The sequence below is a fragment of the Odontesthes bonariensis genome, chromosome 10 (assembly GCF_027942865.1).
Source record: "Odontesthes bonariensis isolate fOdoBon6 chromosome 10, fOdoBon6.hap1, whole genome shotgun sequence".
NCBI lineage: Eukaryota > Metazoa > Chordata > Actinopteri > Atheriniformes > Atherinopsidae > Odontesthes > Odontesthes bonariensis.
Genome location: NC_134515.1, coordinates 23,380,385 through 23,400,951, shown reverse-complemented (window position 1 = coordinate 23,400,951; position 20,567 = coordinate 23,380,385). Strand labels below are relative to the sequence as shown.

The window sequence follows — 20,567 nt, the reverse complement described above, 5'->3', positions numbered from 1 at the left end:
CATCTAGTTTTGCTCACATTACTCTTTATTCTATTCTTCTTCTTGGAGTTGAACAATCATCATCATTCTCCTACAGCTAATTGGACTGGGTGGCTTTTTTTTTCTTTTTTGTGAAATGACAGCGAGACATCTGACATTTGTTTTTCCTTCTTTTTAATGTTTTGCTTGACGCCGTCAAACTCATAACACAAACAATATTTGAAATGTTTTATTTTAATAGAATTTTGGACAACCAAATATGTAAAATAAAAAAGAAAGAAAAAGAAAACCAACAGCAAAAGTGAAATTTCATTCACATGGTTTTTTTTTTTTTCCTTAAAAAAATATCAGCCATTCCCCATGTTCACAAACCGTTTCAAAACTGCAACAAACAGAAATAACATGATCAATTCTGAGAAGCTGGAAGGCCATTAACATTTGTTGGCAAATATAAATATAGTGGTTTGAACAGGGTCTCAAATAGCTCACATGGAAAGAGTGTACAGACAGCTTACACAACAGTAGGACACTCGGCACTGCCCGTATCAATTTTTATTAATGTAGAAAACCAGGATCCTTATTTTACCGACTTAAATCAATGTTTATTCAATTTATGACAAGGAAATATATACATTCAGACAGCTCTAATAGTCTCTGGTTTATGCCGTTTGCATTGCCCTTTTGATCGTGTTGATTGTCTATTCAGGGGCATAATTGTGAGTGTATGTGTAGTCTGTGTAGTAATTCTGTGGCCCACCCCTGCCTGCTGGGTAACCCCAGGAGCAGGGCCCACCTCCAGTCCCATCCCTCAGTTCATGTCCTCGTCCAGGCCGAGGCCAAAGTCCTAAAGGAGGGACTCCTCTGCCTCGGTAGCTCCCTAAAGAACCAGGACCCAAAGCACCCCGCATAGGCCCATGGCCCATCTGTCCGGGGATGCCACCTATACTACCATATCCCCCACCTCCCATTGGATGGGGAGGCAGCTTCGGTCTGAGAACAGGGCCTCCCCTGGTGGGTAGTGTGGGAATACCCACCGAAGCTCGGTGGCTGTCAGAGCAATTCACCTGAGTTCTGCCCCCCTGACTACCAGGGGTGCCGCCTAAATGCATTTCCCCAGTTTTAGAGAGAACACTGGGGTCCACTGGTGCAGATGTGACCACACCTTGGCTGCTGGCAGTCTCACAAGTGCTGGTCCCTGCTACCCCCCATACAGCCTCCCCGTGTCCACAGAGTGTCCTGTCTTGCTGTGTGGGGGGTGCACTTGCATTTTTAGGAATACCAGCCATGAAACCAGGCTGGGCTGTGACACTGTGGAGGGCTGTGGTGCGCGGAGATGTCCCAGCAGCCCCAGTTCCTCCAGCGTCCGACCCATATGTCCGACCCAGCATCATGAGGTGAAGCGGAGGGGGAGGTTTGACCTCCAAGGGGAGGGAAGCCAGGTTGGCTAGAGGTCCCGCTATGGCCATGACAGGCGGGGTTGGAACTGCAGAAGAAGCCGTGGTCAGGGGACGGTACTCCTGCTCCTGGGTACTGCTGCAGGGGGAGGCGGGGTACGCCGGGGAGGCCGTATAGCTAGAAGAACCAGTGTAGGATGACCACGGGGCAGAGGGACACAGGAAGCTCTGGTGGGGATTTACAGGAAAACCTCCTGGTGACAAGCTGCCAATGTCCGAAGAGCCGAGGCCAATCTGGTTGGTAGCTTTGAACTGAGAGATGGCCGTTTTGAGCGCATTGCAGTCAGACAGCGTTGGAGTATTCTCAAGGGTGGCCTGCTGGTCTGGGAGTGGAGGACGGAACTCCTCCATCTCCGGTGGGGGCGGCAGCGGAGGCTTCTCCTTCTCAACCTCTTCAATCTGTGGCGAGGGATCTGATGCGGCTGGTTGCTCGCCATCATCAGAGTCTAATGACATGTCCTCCTCTTCCACGCACTCATCATTCACTACTAGGAGAGCAGGAGAGAGCAGCAGGAGAAACAGAAAGGCAGAAACAAAGATATCATCAACAAATGAACAGTGATATCCAGAGATTCTTTTTGTTGGATAATGTTCCTGTTGATTCCACTCACCAGTCGATGGTGGTGTTGGAAGCTCATTCTGATTAATGGATCCTATCAGACTGTGAAAACCGCTCATAACATCATCGATGCTCGCTATCACTATTCCATTTCTGGAATACTGCAGGAACATTTCAAATGGCCTCTCTGTTTAAAGAGCAAACAAAATAAAAACAACACATCTAATGAGTGAGGAGTAAATACAACAGTAAACGTTTTATTATTCTCATCATGGACAGAATTTGTTGAGCTAAAAGGGATCAAGGAAAGAAAATGAGAACAATAACATATATAGTTAACTGATGGGTCTAAAGATCCTACCTGTGAGGAAGATAAGGTGCCGCTGTTGTGTGTGCTGAGCTTGCAGTTTGATGAGGCATTCCAGGTCCGGAGCCTGACGCGACTGTGTGTCACACTCGTGATATGGGAGGAACTCCACCAGATGCTTCTTCTGATAGGCAGTCAGAAGGTTTAACAGTCCCATGGCATTAGTATTTAACCTTAAAGAGAAAACACCAAATGGGGGGGGGCACACTATGTTGAGACATATCTTCAAACCCTACTATGGCAGAATATTCTGGAGCGATTGCTACTATTTGGGACGATCTACTCAGATACTGACCTTCCGAGCTCTTTAAGCTTCTTCTGGGACTTGCAGTGCACCTTCCACTGCCAGGGGTGTTCAGGGGTGCTCTGCTCCTCCAGGAACTTGAGCAGCCCCTGCAAACGGTCTGAAGAAAGGAAGCAACAAACAGAGATGTGTCAGAGGCCAAACAGGCGACTCACATGACTCACGAGTCCCGTCGTAGGTTCCAAAGGGCGCAAGTCCATCTAGGAACACTTTATTTTTTTTTGTTGTAAATACATCATCTTAAAAACTTGCTTTTGTGTCATCGTACTTCTGCTAAAACAAAGCAGTTTAAAGGGCAAAAAGAAAAGAGCAAAGACTGCGTGCTGATAAAACTGCTGCAGACTGCTCAACAGTGAGCCGAATGGGCATGCGAGCCGGTACTCGTGTAGCAGATGGCTTTAACACAAAGAATGCATTTCAGGTGTCATTGTGAGTCAACCTTAAAATAATCTCTGATGATCTGACAGTAGAAATATGTGTTCTGCATTTTTAACATCTTAGGCTACATCCAGCTCCACCTCTGTCACACCTGCCTCGATACACATTTCGAAAAAAAAAACGACAAAGGTTCGTTGACGACGATATAACGAAAGCAGTGGACACGTTTGGCTACAGGTCCACTGTAGCCAAACATGGTTTTACAAATTTCATGCATTTTTCAAACAAATCAAACAGAAAACAATGCAATTGTTTTCAGCTTGTGACAAGAAAATTTCCTTGTGACTTAAGTTCCATCAACAGGCAAAACTGAGCTGCTGAACTGACGCGGTTTAAGGATCACGACAGTGAGGCCTCTTCTCAAGTTCACATCCACGATGTGCCGCCACGACTGTTTAAACTGTACTTTGATCTGACACACACTGTTCTTGTGATCCAAATTAAAATGCTGGAAAATATTGCTGGTAGTTTGAGACGTCATCTGTCCCACATTCCACCAGGTTTACAACGTTGGGTATTAATGTGGTGGGAGGACCACAGCTCTGTGGAACATCATGAGACCCGAGAGACATTTTTCATAAAATGTGTTTAACCAACTCGTATTTCTGTTGCAGACTGGGGAGGACAGCAACATTATATCCCATACTAATTATGCTCTTCCTTTGTTATGACAGAAGAAGGCTTGATCCATTTATTATTATTTTTCTTAAGCTTTGTTAATTTGCACGAATATGATTTTGGGGCTGACGACAGGGCTAAACTGTAACTCTGGAGCTGAATTAATGTCCGCACAGTTGTAACTTTCGGAACATTAATCAAAGACGCCTCGGGCGATCCTGCAGAGAAAAGGAAAACTCACCCTGTGTGATGAGGTCTGGGTTGAGGACGAACTCATCGGACACCATGAAGCCTCCTGACACAAACAGCTCGTTGTACGTGTGGTTCTTGACGTCGTCCAGAGTGTCCACACCGGCAAAGCTTACAGAGGGCAGTTTCTTCAGAGACACCAGAGCCGGAATCTGCACGGCAACAAGAGGGCATTCATACTTTCATATTTAAACTTTAGTCACGAGCAGAACATAACTGTCACATCTATTCGTCTAATGTTCTTTATTTGTGCAAACGTTTTCGTCACCCAAGATTTAAAGACTCTTATCCCAACCTATCAGGAAAGCATATGATTAATTCCATGTATACACACATTAACAGAAAAGTGGACAGTGTGTGAATGACTGCATCCCATCACTTTATCAGACTGATGAAGCCATTAACGTGAACAATATATTCTAAAAGAGCTATAAAGAGCATTCTGTAGCAGTAGCTCGAACATGACTCCTATTACCAATACTATGGCCCCCACAGAGGTCTGATCCAAACATCATCGATTCAGGAAACAATTATACTCAGCCGCAGAGCTAACCGAGAGGCTAAATCAAAGAAAAAAAGCCCCTAAAGATGCTTGAACAACAGACCTGCCAAGAGTCTTGAAAAATTGTGGGCGAGTGCGCCTTAAAGTACTGGTGCCGTTATGAAGGATTATCAAAGCATATACCGATTTCTTTTTCTCGTCACTGCTCGTTCGCCTTTAGTGGCCAAAACGGCTTCACTATAGAGAACTGGACAAAATATGGAAATAACCTGAAAAAAAAGGCATTTGTGTTCAATGACTGCCTGAGCTATAGACTGGAGAGGAGAGAAACGGGGCGACTGTACCTTGTGCACATGTGCAGCGATGTCCTCATTCCTGATGATGATGAGGAGCTTATCCAAACTGCTGCTGTTTTCTAGAAATGTCTGCGGGCTGCACTCACTGTTGCCGAGACTTTTCAAGTACTCCTTTGTGACAGAAGGGAAAGACACAATTGTTAGAGATGGAGAGAGGAATGTTTCCCCCTCTCTTACACATACAAGAAAGCTAAGCACCGAGTCCGGAACCATGGGGGGGGGGGCTACTGCTCTGCACAGTCTCACTAATGATGTGCATTTTTCCTCATCTAAACTTCATTTAAAGAAAAGAACAAAAAAAAACAGGACAAAATTAGTGTAAACACGCTGTAATGACAACATTAGGACTACGGGTGCTTATATTCAGTTACTCTTACAATTGCAGTCCAGATAAATTGGCATATCTATTCCTAGAAAAACTGGGATTAAGAGAAACTAACAATTTCTCCTGGCTTGTTTAACCCAACCAGTGAAATGAAGCAAATCTTAACAGCAAAGAAGCCAAAACAATGAGCCAATCACTAAACTACCAACAGTTTCACGCAGCTCCCAAGGCAATTTTTTCTTCTAGTTTATCTAGAGCGGTTCCGGTTTAAAGACTAAGACTTTATTATTTGATTGACTTTGACTTTCTACTAAATAACACAATCAATTTGAACATCACCTTTGTTAGCTTTTTTTGGCATTTCAAAAACAAAACAATTATCAACTGCAACTGTGATAATAGAAGGCAAACAGTCAATCAATAGGGCCACACTGGCACCTGGTACTGTACCTTGATCTCCTTGCAGACGGTGCTCTCCTCCCCCTCGTCCCCAGAGTAGATGTAGAATTTAACGGTGTTCTTGGTGACATCTTTAAAAATCTCCACCAAGCTGCTGAAAACCTCGGGTTTCAGCTGACCTATGAGGCTGCCTGCCAGCAGGGTGGACCCGCTGCCAGGAGCAGAGCCGGGGTTTTGAGAGTTGCGCTCTGGAGAGTCTGGTGTGACGTGAGAGGGAGAATAAACGTCTCCCCCCAACTCCGCTGATGAAGCTTCCGTTTTAGTCTTAGCGGGTGGTGTCTCTTTGTTGCTGCCCGTTTTACCGCTTTGAGAAAAAGCGGTGCCCTTTGAAAGCGAGGGCTCTGCTTTAGTTTTGGAAGCGTGGACGGGCGCAGGGGGTGGGCTTGTAAGATTAGATGTTGTCACTGGGGGGGGTGGGGAGGTGACCTCGGAGGGAGCAGGTGGAGCTGGGATCAGCTTGTCCATCTTCTCACACAGTGCTTCGACATACCCCTGCATGGAGACGGGGGAGACGTAGGGTCCAACAAAGTCTGAGAAGCAGCTGTTGGGCTGCCAGCAGTTGCGTAAGGGTAACCGCGGGGGCAGCTGCGAGGCGTAGCAGATGTGCCGAGTCTGCATGATGTTCTTAATGTCAGAGGTGAGGCTGTGCAGTTCCTGGTTTATGATGGTATCCAGGCTGATGGAGGGCCTGAAGGGAACCTCTTCTACGACCGTTACAGTGGGCGCAGTTGCCTTTTTTACTTCCAGGACTGCAGGCGTCCTCGGCTCTGGGTGGCTTTCTGTGGCTGGCACGGCCTCCGGCTCAGCCTTTGGCTCAGGAAAAGGCTGCGCTTTGTCTGGAGGAAAGCAGACAGGAAATCTGTCACAGTGATGCCTTGTTAACCTCGTCCAAATATGCCTACAAGGGAAAAGCCTGTGAAAACTAAACACTCTGAGGTACCTTCATTGGTGGGGATATCCCCGGGTAGGATGTCTGAGGGGGGCGCTTGCTCTGGTGGGGAGCCAATGCTGAATGGACTACTGGGGCTGCAGTCCATATCCTCCTGAGCAGAAAACACAAGGAGATGTTCTTTTAGATCTGGAACCAAGCTTTCAGGGCAAAATATTCACACAACCCTCGAACCAACTGCTTGCGTCTCACCTCTGTGTAGTTTGTTTGTGATGCTGGCTCGTTTGCGGAGTCGGGCGGGACAGAGTCCGCTCTCGCTGAACCCGTTGAGGATTCCCCGTGGTTCGCCGGCGCAGAACCCTGAGCCACGGCTTTGTTGAGCGTGGCCAGGAGGATTTTGAGAAGGCGCTGGGTCTCGTTGACTGCGGAGGCGTTGGTGTTGCCGCAGGCCCTCAGGTCAGTGTCATACATGCCCATGCTTTCCATCACTGCCGTCAGACTGTCGTTCTGTCCAACCTCATCTCCAAGGTCGTCTGCCGGGGCCACTGACAGGACACAGAAAATTGGAGGCATTCGCTAAATTTGCTTTATCTATGTACTGTAATGTCTAATCTGTAATGTTCTTTTTTTCCCCATTTTTTGGGGACAGAAATGTTCAGAAGTGTGTGTATTCTTGAAAATAAACTGCCATTTCAAATATGTCACATTTTCCAGGAACAGGCTTAACAACTCTGGAAGTAGCACTGATGAATAGAGTATGAATAGCAACCAGTGTTAGCAACAAAAACACAAGTATCTCAAAATTAAACTGTTTAAAAATGATTGCAAGTTATTCAATTACTGAGAGCTAATCAGACTGTGTTGAAAGGAAAATAAAATATTCATCCCTCTGGTGGACTTAACCCCGAAGGCAATGCGGAGAAATTCTTGGCAAATAGAAATAAATTTCTATTAAAATATACGAGTAGGTGCTGCTCAACTCACCTCTGCTGGGTTCCCCGTTGCTCAAATGATCCGTGCGCTGGTGTTTGTTCACGCCTCCTCTTTCATCTCCTTCAAATTTCCTTTTTAGACTGTTTGCGTCCCAGGCTCCGTCCTCTCCCCGATCCTTCCCAGGATCCTTCACAAGTGCTTTCTTATGTAGCTGGATCAGCTTCAGGAGCTGTTTCATCTTGTCTTTATCGTACTCGTTTTGGGACAGACGCACCTTGTGGGGATGAGGCTGGGGCTCAACCAGGGACTTGGGCTGCAACTGGGCACCGTTGGAATGGGCCAACCCAGGCCTTTGCTTGCTGCTGTCAGGGGACGGCTTCTCCTGGGCTGTCCTCTCCTGAGAGAGCCTTTCTGCGGGTCTGTCTGCTCTGTCCGAGCCCCTGTCTGAGCCCCCCCAGTCCGAAACGGGGCTGTATTCCACTGGGGCCGGAGCAGGGGTAGGTGCGGGTATAGGGACAGGGTTCCGTATTCGTTCAATGATATCCTTCGTTTTGCTCAGAGGTAATACGTAGTTAGAGGGGCTGTGGATGTAAGACCGCAGCACTGCATCCATGTTAAATTTAGGTCTTGGCACAGGGAGAGGGCTCGACCTTTCGTCCACGTTGTGTTTATAGTCAGGCAGAAGAAATGGCCGCACCATTCCTGAATCCATGCGAGTCAGGTACTCGGCGGCCTGGCGCTCCACCCCAGAGCTCAGGTCCTTGCCTGGGTTTGGACGCAACTTGAACAGAGCATAGTGCAGTGCAGGGATGAAAGACTCCATGGAGGACCGCAGAGCTGGTTGGGGATCCACCGTCCGCGGTTCTGCCTCAAACAGTCTCGATGCTACGATGAAGGACATACGTTAGAGTCACACAGTGCCAATCTGCAGAGGCTTGCATCTTAATAATATTTAACACTGGAGTAACTTAGAAAAAAAAAAAAAAAGCCTCGAAATTAGATTTTGTAAACAGGAGAAGCTTTCAGAGAGGAGATAAGAACTATGAACCGTCCTCAAACAAAACGATTTAATTTTAATGCAGATGCTGGCACTCTGGCTCAGTCAGAAACGGGACATGGATACAGTGAATATTACTTACAATACTTGACAACCATCCTGGACTCTTGAAAGATGAATAATGCTTGTAGCTTCTTCTCAACCCGCCCCCGCCGCTCTAAAAGAAAAAAAGAAAAACGGCAGCCTTGTTTTAAAAGCGGAACACTCACCAGAGGCAACAAGTAGGTGGTTCAACTGACACACCAGAAAATTACGAGAGGGATGTCAAAGGAAAAGCTTTCTGGCACCTTTCGACTCGCCCATCTGAGCTGAGGACAACAGGAAGAGGAAGCCCCTGTCGAACAAGGACTTCACCAGCACCTGAACGGGGAAAGCAAACGCTGCATCAGAAGCACCGGGGACTGTTTTCACGTCACATAATGAGAGCAGTACCAGCCTGATGCTGGGCACCTTTTCACTTATTCATGTGTGAAAATGCACTTTTATTGCATTTTACTCAATTTCTGAAAGTATCAAATATTAGCGCAACAGGAAAGTTTTCACCACATTAGTTGTTGTGAAATAACCAGTTTGTGGAACATTCATTTACAGTAATGCTGTTTATCAGCAGTTGCTTTTGTTCCCTCCCCCATGAGCTTTTAATCACACACACACACCCAGAAGGTTTCACAGAATTTATCAATTTCGTGCGCTTCGCTAAAAAAAAAAAAAAAAAAAAAAAAAAAAAAAAGACTCTGGGAACTTTGAGCATCACAGGTATGCGACTCACCATCCGGTCCCGCTCCAGCTTGCTGACCAGCGCTGCCAGGCTGCCGCTGGTTGCTTTGCCTTTTCCATCCGCCACTTCAAACAGGCTGCAGGACATCCCACACTTCATCACTGCAGACAAAAAGGAAAGGAAAAAAAAAAAAAAACGTAGGTTGAAATAACCTGCGGAGTTATTTATATTACCTACATTCAATGATACATTTCAAGATAGCTGCAACTGTGCATCATGCTGCCCACATGCCCAGGGTTTGTTTCCAATTTCATCAAGAGACCCACTAAGAGACTGACCTTCCCGCGATACACTGTAGGTGTCCCAGGAAAAGAGCAAGGAGGGGATCTTTCTCTTCGCCTGCTCCAGCTGCATGCCCCGGTTCATCTCCAACTTCTCGGGCCTGCAGAAGAGGTTAAACAGGCAGCAATTCATAACAAATCCCACGTGATAACTCTTGATTGCACAAGCAAACTCCAATTTAACCCCCTCATCTACAAGACGTGTGCCGTGTTTAAAGTTCAGCGTATAAAAATCTTTTGAGGCCAAAGGGTCTTTAATCTTAAACAGAGGAAATGCTTGTAGCACGGTGGGAGTTTTGTAGATGGGAGCAGGACTGCGACAGACTCGAGGTTTCACTCACAGTTTGAAAGGAAGGTAGGGGCGCGAAAAGGATCGTAAACAGATCGGGAATAACTCCTTTTCCTTGTTCACCAGTGGACCACTCCACACGGTGTAGCAGCTCTTCCCTGCGACAGCGTTCAAAGGAAACATGAAACGAAGAGAAAGCAGAACTTAAACATCTCACAATGGGGTTTTCTTTTGGCATTGGCTGCTGAACGTAATGTGGAGGCGGAGCATTAACAATAAACTCTTCACCAACTAAATAGCAGTATAGCCGTCAAAGTTACATTACGGACAGTTACACTGTGATACTGGTTAACGTGGCAGTAGGCCAACGTGGCAAATATAGGATAAAAAAAAAAGTTTACCTCTACTTCCTTCAGGGGACATAGTGTTAAACCTGTGCAACAAAGAAACAAAAGAAAAAAAAAACCTGTCAGTTTATGCAAAGGACACAGTGATTACCCTCCGTGTGCCTCAGCATCTCCTGCAGGACAACATACCTGTGTGCAGTCATGGGAGTTGCCGCAGCCTCCTTGCCTTTGTACTGAAAGGAAACCACGGCGTAGGGGCACACGTGCCTGGGCCGCGCCTTGATCTCATCAAACGCAAACTCGAAAAAATATTGCTGCCGAGACACGGAGATACTTCAGAGAAAGGCACCCAACAAACCATGAAACATGAGCACGCACACACATACACACCAAAAAAAAAAAAAAGGAGCCAGCGTTTACCTGCGTGAGCTCAAAAGCTCTGTAAGACAGCAACGATGTGACCCTGTTGGCACTTTTGGACAGGTGACAGTCAAACTTGGGTGAAGGTTCAATAGTGTTTTTTGGCATGTTCTCGTGGATGTGCTTTATTCGCCCCTGTGGAAGAAAACATCAGATGCCATGAGGTCCACCAGAAGCTGCGAAAAAAGGTGTCAACAACACAACGTGGGGAAAAAACAAACAAACAAACAAACAACAAAACAATAATGGCCATACCCTCATAACTTTAAAAATGATCATGTCTCCAAATGAGCCCACTTCAAAGGGATTGATTTGTAACAAATCGGAGTATTTGGAGAGGTAAACACCTGCAATGAAAATCAACAAAGATTATGGAAATTCTCTGCAAGTGGCTTCTCAGCTTTGAACAAGCTCGTAACTAATACATTCTTTCACAGTTACTTTTCTTCATTTCAATATATGAAGCCAAGAAAATCCCCACATATCCAGTTATTGAGACAACTCAAACACAGCTTCCCATAAACGACAACATAGAAGAAACCAGCTCACCCATTGATGGATTCCCCAGTGTAGTAATCCTGCAGTGTCCAACAGTCAGACCCTTCTCGCAGATCCACTGGAGCTAGATCCAGACAAACAAAGTTCAAAATTAAGGAACCATTCACGCTATCCAACCTTTCTCTTTTCAAATAAACTTTCACGTGCAAGCGGGGCTTTGCAAGCCAGCCAACCTTGGATTTGTCTGGAAAAAGGAAGCAGTACGACTCGGTGAGCTCTTGTTCGGTCCGTCCCTCCTGTTTCATCTCTCTCCGCTTCTCGATGAACTGGCACAAAGGGGCAGCAGACAGGAAATAAGACACAGCAGTCTGAACGTGAAGCAACCCAGAATGTGCAACTTGGGGAGAGCGGCAAGCTGAAAACCATCGTGCGTCTTAAGATCTCGACTGAGGAGACTGCAGCTAACGGTCGGAATCGTGAATGATTTTTGCATCATTTCAAACACAAGAGCGGCGACCAACCTCTTTCTCTAGCAGCTCGTTGTGAATAAGCCTGGCCTTGCAGTAGGAGAAGGTTCCCAGTGACGACGCGTCCAAGTAAAACGAGGAGATGATCTTTACGAGGTCCTCAAACTCCCGACTGTCAGGGGGCAGAAACTGGTACAAGCCTGAACACACACACACACACACACACACACACACAGAGTATTGGCATTAGGAATCGACGGCAGCTTTTTATGTTAACCTGCGGGAGCGTCAAACTTCTAACATCACGTAAAAGCCAACGTGGCACTGAAGTCAACTCTAAAGTGCACGATTCTTCGTTAAAACCAAACACATGACGTACAAAAGAAAGTGAGGTGAACTGATGGCATGCAGACAAGAATACTCTTTTTTTCCCCCTCTCTCTGAGGTTTACAACAGTTCATCAGACGTATTCCCTGACTGCGACTGACAAAACGTTTACCAAAGTGTGTGAGGGTGAAGAATTAGTTAAGAGGACTATTCGCTTGCATCAACAACCTGCTGCACAGGTGACCAAGCTTCTTACCTGACTTTATTTCCACATTAGTTCATCCAAACACATGCAAATGAGTGAAACCACCACCCGGGTGGAGCTTCATCTGTCTAGCTGTGGGTCGACAGGTCGCATCCCTCTCTTTTGTGAGGCAACAGGGTGAAAGCAGGCCAACAAGAGCATCACAAAGCCAAGTCAGCCTCACAGCAAATGAGAGAAGATGATAATTGCACATGGGCTGCTTGTCAGAGACTAAATTTGAAAACCAGGCTACTTTATCTGAGCTTTCCCCGTGTAGATGCAACTGTAACACTTTCAGGTGGACCTCATTTCTGAGAGAGGGGCGGGTGCAGGACCCTGCATCGTGTGATCCCTGAGATGAGTGAAGCTGGAGTGAAGTGTACAGTCTAAGGGGCGCTCTGAAATAGAAGTGACAGAAAGTTGGGGGACTGGGGCGGGCATGCCGGCTGTGAGAACAGTTTGAATGGACGGGTGGGGTGGATTAAACCATGCCCTTCACTGAGGTCAAAGAGACACCCACATGTTGTCAGGTGATGGCTGCAGCACGCTCAGGACTATTCAGTCAGACTACGGTGCCGTGAAAACATGTGGAACCCAAACAAGGTGTGCTTTCAGATGGACAGTCCTCAAAAGTGCCGCTTTCAGGAGCCTTCTGCAACGCTGCTGGCCGCTGGTAATCTGGTAACCTGAGCCTACCCACCAAAGCCAGCGTTATGTCTGCAAACGACGCTACACCAACCAAGAGTACCCGAGTGCTTACACAGCACGACAGTAATTTAACCAGAACCCGGGATCTCGGTGAACATTTCTTGATAAACTCGTCACCAGCAGAACCAACCAGCTAGCTAACAGGCTAGCAACATGCAGCAGAATTATGAAAGACAGGACAGCCTCTGTTCAAAATAGCAGCGATATGGCACCACCTTTCCGTTCTCTTGTCTTCCTCGGGATTTGGAAATTTCTCCGTGGTAGCTCTTCGCTCGGTCTCTGGGCAGGCGAGGGAGAGCTGCTACAGCTCCGGGCGTCCGCCTGCATGCTCCTCCGCCGTTCAGGGGCTTCTTGTTCGGGCATTACACCGTCTCCACATCCAGGCTGATCGCCATTTTGGTTGACTGTGGCCGAGGTGGCGGCTGAATTCTTCTGGGGTTCGCCACCCTCCGGGTGCGGATCCCCCGTCTCGGTACATTCTGAGTCCGTCTTTCCCACCGCGTTGGGGTTCAGAGCCATTTTCGGGCACAGTGCGCGTATTAAGGGTAATGTAGCTCTGACGATTCCGACGCCGCTTTACACACACACACACACACACACACTCCTCCTCACCCAGCCTCCGCCATTGTGAAAATGACGTACACGTTCTTCTCCACCACTGCAAAACGCTACCGTCACTGTTTACATACGAGAGAATACGCGCCACCCAGTGGGTGATGGTGGTAATGCAAGAACTGAAGTGGTGAATATGGAAGTTTTTCTGTGCCATCAGTTTGAATATGAATTTGTAATATTGAATTTTTACAGAATCAAAATCAGACTTTGAATTTAAAAAACCAACAGTGGAAAAAAAAATCAATTTCTAAAAAAAAAAATCAGTGGAAGATGTTGAGTCTGGTTCTTTTTCCACTGTATTTTTTGAAGTTGAAATATTTTTTTTTCCCACTGTTGGTTTTTTAAATTCAAAGTCTGATTTTGATGCTGTAAAAATTCAATATTAGAAATTCATATTCAAACTCTGATGGCATAGAAAAACTTCCATAGGTGATGGGACTTGAGAGATTTGTGAAAAGTTTAAATATTTCTCACATTTAACCATGCCTTTTAAGAATAACATATAGGTTGCAGCCGAATATTTAAAATATTGTCATGACACTAATGACACTATTCCCAATTCAAGTAATATTTATTTTTGCATACAAATACTTCTATGCATCGGTTTGCATTTTATAACAGCGGTTTAGGGCGTATTGCCTAACACATTGATTTGGTAAGTAAACTCCACTCTTGTCATCATGTAATACTCCATTCTACCACATGGTGATGACAAAGAGACAGTGGCTCCTCCGTACATGTTAAAGGGATAATCCGGAGTAAAATGCACTTTAGGTCAATTTACGGGATGTTGGGAGTACATACGTTGAGTTGACATCAAAATCATTTAATTCTGATGTGTTTTGAGAATTTTGATTTGACCGTTTTCAGCCAAAAGTCGTTAGCCTGGAGGAGAGTGGGGCATATGGTATCGCCGCTACAAAACGCTATTTTTACACCTCTTCTACAGCTCCAAACAACATAACACTTACGTGGTAGTGAGTAGAGGGTCCCTAAATCCAAACAGAAGTGTCCCGAGGTCTTCATGTGATCGGATAGAGAGTCCAGAATGAATTTAATCAAGCCAGTATCTTTCCGGAAATGTTGCTGCTGCAGCTGGCATCTTCAGCGTAAAGTCCGTATAGTAGAGAGCCGAGTGTGGAGTAACACGCTCTGGAAATTCACAATTTCGTTGCCATTTTTTTTTACAAACATAGTACAGTATTTCTTTCGAAAGTGAAATGAAGTTGTATGCAACAGCAAAGCCTAGCTTACTAACAGGTTGGAATTTTATAAAATGTCACGTGACCTTACGTCTCGCGTGACCTAGCCTCCTGTTTACGGAAGACGTCTTTTGCGTGACTGGAGTGACCATCACAGAAGAAGGAGAGGTGTGTGAGCAGATTGTTGAACAAACAGCGGAGCAAACTTTTGGAGTTATGGTGCGTGTTTGTTCCTATCCTGGCTTTCGAAAGAAATACTGGACTATGTTTGTAAAAAAAAACGGCAACGAAATTGTGAATTTCCAGAGCGTGTTACTCCACACTCGGCTCTCTACTATACGGACTTTACGCTGAAGATGCCAGCTGCAGCAGAAGCATTTCCGGAAAGATACTGGCTTGATTAAATTCATTCTGGACTCTCTATCCGACCACATGAAGACCTCGGGACACTTCTGTTTGGATTTAGGGACCCTCTACTCACTACCACGTAAGTGTTATGTTGTTTGGAGCTGTAGAAGAGGTGTAAAAATAGCGTTTTGTAGCGGCGATACCATATGCCCCACTCTCCTCCAGGCTAACGACTTTTGGCTGAAAACGGTCAAATCAAAATTCTCAAAACACATCAGAATTAAATGATTTTGATGTCAACTCAACGTATGTACTCCCAACATCCCGTAAATTGACCTAAAGTGCATTTTACTCCGGATTATCCCTTTAATCATTCCCTGCTGTCTACTTCAAAAATTGTTTCTCTAAAATCCATGTAATCAAATAAGTCACCACAACGACGAGGAAGCCTCACAAAGTGGTATTAGCGTTACAAGTCCATTTGATTTCATTTCCTTTATTCAGCCAGGAAGGCCTAGATGACAGCATGGAAACAATTTCATATCAAGGTTTCACATAAAAAGATGCAAGAGGTAGAAAGCACAGGGCCATAACAACTGAATCCAACAAGTTAATAAAAAGAAAAACATAAAACAGCAATAGGTTTCCCTCAGGGCAGTTGCTAAACCACCTTTAAAAGAATGCGAAGTAAGAGTGTTTGTAAGCTGATGATTGAACTGTTTTACAAAATGTCAGAAGTAGCCTTCATACTGGTTTTTTTGCAAACAACACTGCGAGACAAAGTACACAAAAGCTGTAATTTACAAAATGCATGACAGAGGTGGAAAGCTAATGGGAGCTTATTAGGCGCATATTTGTCCTCCCATAACAGCAATATCCGTGACTTCTTTCAACATGTCTTCACGAGGGGTTAACCACGCTGCCTCTGCTGTAAACATCAAATTCCTTGAAGCGAATGTAATCTTTCAGCCTGGGAGGAAGAGGAAGGAAGTTGATAAAAACTGGGCCTCTCAAGCGCAGAAGTCTGAGATGCTCCCTTATCCGCAACCGACACAGGTGCTTCAGGCTCCGTGCGTTTCCTGTCAGTCAAACAAGTCAGTGAGTGCACATAAAGTATACGACTGCTCTGACAAGTTCAAATAAAACTTATGATGCATTGCCACAGTTCTTACTTTGAATGTGGCAGATTTCCGGCCACTGTGTCTGCTCCTGCAAGGTGTCCTTAAGTTTGGGGCAGAAGGAGACATGGTCGGTGTAGTCCAGCATGATGCGCACCACCTGGGCAGATAAGTGGCTCAGCCATGACACGGTTATCACCTCACAGAACTAGAGAGGGACAAAGAAAGACATGGGACAGTCAAAGAGAAACCTTGAAGAGAGCTTCCAGTTTAATAATTCATTTATTTCTTTTGTCATTCGGACAAGCTTGCCTCACCACCATGTCTTTGATGACTGAAGTCGTCCAAGGAGCATAGTCATGGGAATTGTCACCGTATGGACAGTCAAAGCAGCGTTTAACATCATACCCATGGTTCAGAATCATTCTCAGCATAACCTCGTCTTTCAAGGCGTACTGTAGCGCTGAGGGGAAGTGAGTGGTGTTGACACGGGAGTAGTAGTTGACATTTGCCCCGTATTTCAGCAGGGTGTTGATAAGTTCGTAGTTGCCCTGTCTAAGAGCCACTTGCAAGCAGTTTATAGGATCCTGGTTTACCATTGCTCCAGCCTCTAACAGCAAGCGGGTACACTGAAGATCATTATTGGAGACGGCAAAAAAGAGGGCAGACCTGCGCTCATCGTCATAGCTGTTGCGCACTTTGGGGTGCAGCATGAAGTTTGGGTCGTAGCCAGCCTTGAGTAGAATCTCCACACAATGGGCATGTCCCCCAGCTGCCGCAGAATGGAGAGGACTCATCCCACTTTCCTTCACAGCATGCAACTTAGTCACTGGGACGAGGACTTCCAGTCCCCTGTCAGAAGAGACTCGATGTGAGAACATGATATTAGTTGAAACTCTGTTTAAAAATTGTGAATGCCCACTTTGATGTTCCTCACAATCTGTGTCCATGGTACGCCACGCGGTGAATTGGCAGGTGCCCGCTGTAAAGAGGTAGGTTGGGATCTGCTCCATGGTCCAGCAGCAAGGAGATGATGTCAGGGTTTCCTGATGCAGCTGCATCAAACAAAATGGTTCCTGAATCTGATTCAGACCACACACACGCTCCTACAAAATAAAACAGGCCCTATTAGAACTAACATTTAACAGTCAGTTTCCTCTATTTATTGCATTTTCTTTCTCTTTAGGCAGCCAAATTGTGTTAATGCACTGGTTGGGGTGTGGGCCGCTTGTATCTCTAGAATTATTAAAGTAATATAAATATTCTGGACATAGATGATGACACATCTCATCTGTGTAAATGATGTGTGTTACAGTCTGTGTTGTGCACCAGGAAACACAAATGAGAGAGAATAAATCAACTTATTTACCTTTCTGTAACATGACATCCACCACATTCAGATGTCCATTCTGTGCAGCCAGAGCCAGAGGAGTTTTCTTTTTAATGTCAAGCGCATTTAGGTTGGCACCTGACTCTAACAGCAGGTACACAAAGTTCTCCAAACCTAAAAAGGCTGACTCGTGTAGAGCTGTCCGGTTTATAGGCCCTGGTTGGTCTATATTGGCATTGTAACGAAGCAAAAGTGTGGCCAAGTCATACTGGTCATTCAGAATAGCTTTGAGATAAGCAGCAGGTGAGAAAAGAGAAGAGTTAATTAAGTACATACAGTAAATTAGTTGAATATGTTTGTAAAATGCATTGTATTTTAGATTGAAATGGATTGAGATACCTGCCACTAATGGAGAATCCTGCTCATCATTCTGGACATCTGGGCTACAACCATTCTGTAACAGGAATGTAGCATTCTCTCTCAGTCCATGGACCACAGCTAGAAACAGAGGCGTCTCACCCTTTAGAGTGCGACATTGAGCTGCTCCTGGGGGTGACGCTGCAACCCAAACAACCAGGCATGGATCATCTATCAAGAATAAAAATGAGGACTCTTAACAGTGACACATTCTCACCTTTTTTTTTTTTGTTTACCTGAAAAGATTATGTCTAGTATTCTTTTTTTCTCCTGAACCGCAGCTTCGTGCAGGGGGATCCATCCTCGTTCATCAACTCTGGACAGAGTCTCAGGTTGCATAGCTAGTCTGTTCAGTGCTCCCTCATCACCTAAATATAAAAAACAGGATTTTATGACAGAATTTTCACAACTGTCTGAATCATCCTGGAGACGTAAAAATGACACCTTACCCGCCTTGATAGCTTTAAAAATCTCATCAGGGTCTTCACTGGGTTTCAGATCTCTAGTTGGGAAGTCATTTTACAGAATAAGAATTCACACAACGAACAATGCATAAACAAAGAACAGAAATATATATTTTAATAAGAGCTTGATAGGTTTTAACCGTGGATTCAGTCCTTTAAGTTTTCTATATTCAATCAGACTTTGTTCAATTATATATTGCGTTGCCTCATCTTCATCCAAGTCGTCCTCCGACCGATCAAACTCGTCTTCTGTTTGTGTGCTCATCTGTTAGTCCAAAAAAGGTCTGTGTGGAGGGAGTAGCTATGAGGAGAAACATCCAAAAGGCAAATAAGACCATTAAATCTGGGACCTGTGGAACTTACATTCCAGCTGCAGTACGGGACACTCTACAGTTAACCAGGAACAGTGACAGTCCATATTTCTTTGGTTTCAAAATGCCTTCAGGATTTTGAATAAAACTATTCCTATCAATCCTTTTATGTGCAAGGTTTTTGTTTAACTTTACAAGCATATGCTCTGCATGCTCAATGGAGAATTAACGGCAATTCTCTCTCAGCATGATCAGATTTAAGCATGAAGATATATACCACACAAATGACAGCTGTGGACTTTTCCATACACATTAATCTTAAGGTAGCGGTAGAAATGTCAGAAAAACTAAAAAAGTCAACAGGAAGACATCTGATGTTGAACAACACAGCATTTGACACTAAAATCTGTAAGTAACTGTTTACATGATTATAAATTTTACCTTAAGTAAAATGACTGTAGTCCCTTGGCAGTTTTCACACCAGTATAGCCAGTGGGCTGCTCTGCACACACACATACTGCAGTTATTTATAGTTCCTCTTCTATTAATATATCAGATCACGGGGTCTTCACAACTAGCACCTAGCTTTGACCCACTAAACACTGTAACTAACACCTGCCAGCTCATACACACACACAGTTGGAGCACTGTGGGAACACCGATCACACAATTTGTGACCGATAGTGTTGTGCACATCTTCAGAACATTTATTAATATTTGCCTGAAAGTATTACAAATACGACCCTTGATTATATATGGATGATGTCCAGCATTATCAAACTTCTACTTGACATAAAAATGTTTGAAATATTACAATGCTTTAATGTTAGATCATTATTTTTTATTTTATTTTAATTATTCACCCCATTGTTACTCCATGTTAAAAAAAAGGTAAAAGAAGAGGACAAAATAGTGACAAATGGAACAAAAGGGGGACAAAAGCAACTGCAGACAGTAAAGCTAAAGAACATTCACACTGAAAGGTATCTTTTTTACAAAATTCAGTGTTTCTCGTAAAAACAGCTTAGTAGCATGAACTGTCAAAAGATTTCCTGGTTCACGTTTAAATATGTTGTTTTTTTTTTAAAGGTTCAGGAGGGTCCTTTGTTCCCACAGCCATAAGGTTTTTTAACAGTGACTGCTGAATTCTTCTCAAATTGATTGATTGATTTTTTTTTATTTTTATTTAATCATTTATTATTATTATTATTATTGTTAGTAGTAGTAGTATTTTTTATTAAAATTGGTATTATTATTGTTGTTGCTAATATACAATTGCCTAATTTGAATTTCCCCCATTGGGGGATTAATAAAGTACTTTTCTATTCTATTTTAAAAATCCATTATCAAAACTAAGTTCATTTAGTGGCTACTTTGCCTTTCACATAAATACCTGCCTTCATGCCTGGAAAGGAAATACTGGTAAATACAAATATATAAGAGGTTCTGTAGACTCACACGAATCGTACTACACAACCTGAGGGAGCAAAAACAGCTTTTAAAATTGATGAGTGATTGGTGATCATAGCCTAAAGTTTGTCACTGATCTGTTTGCTCATACGTATTGTAACGCTCCATCTCTTGGACGAGAACCGTGTTCATACTTTCTTCATACAGCACAGGAAACTTCAAGAGAGCTGCTTCCGTGTCAAAATTGGCTGGAAGCTGGGGAAATAAGTGTATTGGCAAGTTATAAATACACAAAGTCGTGGCAACAGATTATCAAAGAACTGCAAACAGAAATTAATCACTTTTTTGGGGGGCTCACAACTGCAATGACAGCAGTCATTTGTAGTTCTCTGCAAAAGAATTGGCACCATGCTTAACAAGATGCTCAACACTGCAAAAGTGCTGAAATTAGGCAGGTAAATTGTTTGATGCTAACATTTACGAATGAGCGCAAAGCAAAAATTC

The 20,567-nt window shown here is 44.5% G+C and overlaps 2 protein-coding genes across 5 annotated transcripts; both read right to left on the bottom strand.

The window, feature by feature from the left end:
• tasorb (transcription activation suppressor b) lies at positions 1 to 13,487 on the bottom strand. 2 transcript variants are annotated; one of them, XM_075474698.1, is made up of 23 exons: positions 13,064 to 13,487; positions 11,624 to 11,769; positions 11,336 to 11,428; positions 11,154 to 11,226; positions 10,860 to 10,951; positions 10,605 to 10,739; positions 10,374 to 10,498; positions 10,239 to 10,270; positions 9,890 to 9,995; positions 9,546 to 9,649; positions 9,259 to 9,368; positions 8,777 to 8,849; positions 8,572 to 8,646; positions 7,484 to 8,317; positions 6,752 to 7,044; positions 6,551 to 6,653; positions 5,602 to 6,446; positions 4,815 to 4,937; positions 3,961 to 4,120; positions 2,655 to 2,763; positions 2,354 to 2,532; positions 2,045 to 2,179; positions 1 to 1,918 (listed from the first exon to the last, which is right to left on the bottom strand). In XM_075474698.1, exons 1-23 carry the CDS (start codon positions 13,365 to 13,367, stop codon positions 678 to 680), a joined length of 5,490 nt encoding a protein of 1,829 aa, XP_075330813.1. In that variant the 5' UTR covers positions 13,368 to 13,487; the 3' UTR covers positions 1 to 677. The 2 variants fall into 2 exon arrangements, with proteins under 2 accessions (XP_075330813.1, XP_075330812.1); XM_075474697.1 differs by having other exon boundaries at positions 2 to 1,921.
• A 1,952-nt stretch (positions 13,488 to 15,439) lies between these two features.
• On the bottom strand, positions 15,440 to 19,184 carry asb14b (ankyrin repeat and SOCS box containing 14b). 3 transcript variants are annotated; one of them, XM_075475707.1, is made up of 10 exons: positions 19,095 to 19,184; positions 18,483 to 18,643; positions 18,328 to 18,380; positions 18,115 to 18,246; positions 17,861 to 18,019; positions 17,501 to 17,746; positions 17,069 to 17,237; positions 16,449 to 16,983; positions 16,186 to 16,339; positions 15,440 to 16,092 (listed from the first exon to the last, which is right to left on the bottom strand). In XM_075475707.1, the coding sequence occupies exons 2-10, from the start codon at positions 18,605 to 18,607 to the stop codon at positions 15,914 to 15,916; spliced, it is 1,752 nt and encodes a 583-aa protein (XP_075331822.1). In that variant the 5' UTR covers positions 18,608 to 18,643; positions 19,095 to 19,184; the 3' UTR covers positions 15,440 to 15,913. The 3 variants fall into 3 exon arrangements, with proteins under 3 accessions (XP_075331822.1, XP_075331823.1, XP_075331824.1); XM_075475708.1 differs by having other exon boundaries at positions 17,069 to 17,186; XM_075475709.1 differs by lacking the exon at positions 19,095 to 19,184 and having other exon boundaries at positions 18,523 to 18,610.
• Positions 19,185 to 20,567: the final 1,383 nt, after the last annotated feature.

Coding starts and splice junctions, on each gene's coding strand:
- asb14b (XM_075475707.1), bottom strand. CDS start 18,607: ATGAGCACACAAACAGAAGACGAGTTTGATCGGTCGGAGGACGACTTG. Junction 18,381..18,482: donor CTTAAAGGACTGAATCCACG/GTTAAAACCTAT, acceptor CTTCCCAACTAG/AGATCTGAAACCCAGTGAAG. Junction 16,340..16,448: donor CAGTCATCAAAGACATGGTG/GTGAGGCAAGCT, acceptor GTCCCTCTCTAG/TTCTGTGAGGTGATAACCGT.
- tasorb (XM_075474697.1), bottom strand. CDS start 13,367: ATGGCTCTGAACCCCAACGCGGTGGGAAAGACGGACTCAGAATGTACC. Junction 10,740..10,859: donor TCATTTTTAAAGTTATGAGG/GTATGGCCATTA, acceptor TTTCTTCCACAG/GGGCGAATAAAGCACATCCA. Junction 6,447..6,550: donor GGATATCCCCACCAATGAAG/GTACCTCAGAGT, acceptor GCTTTCCTCCAG/ACAAAGCGCAGCCTTTTCCT.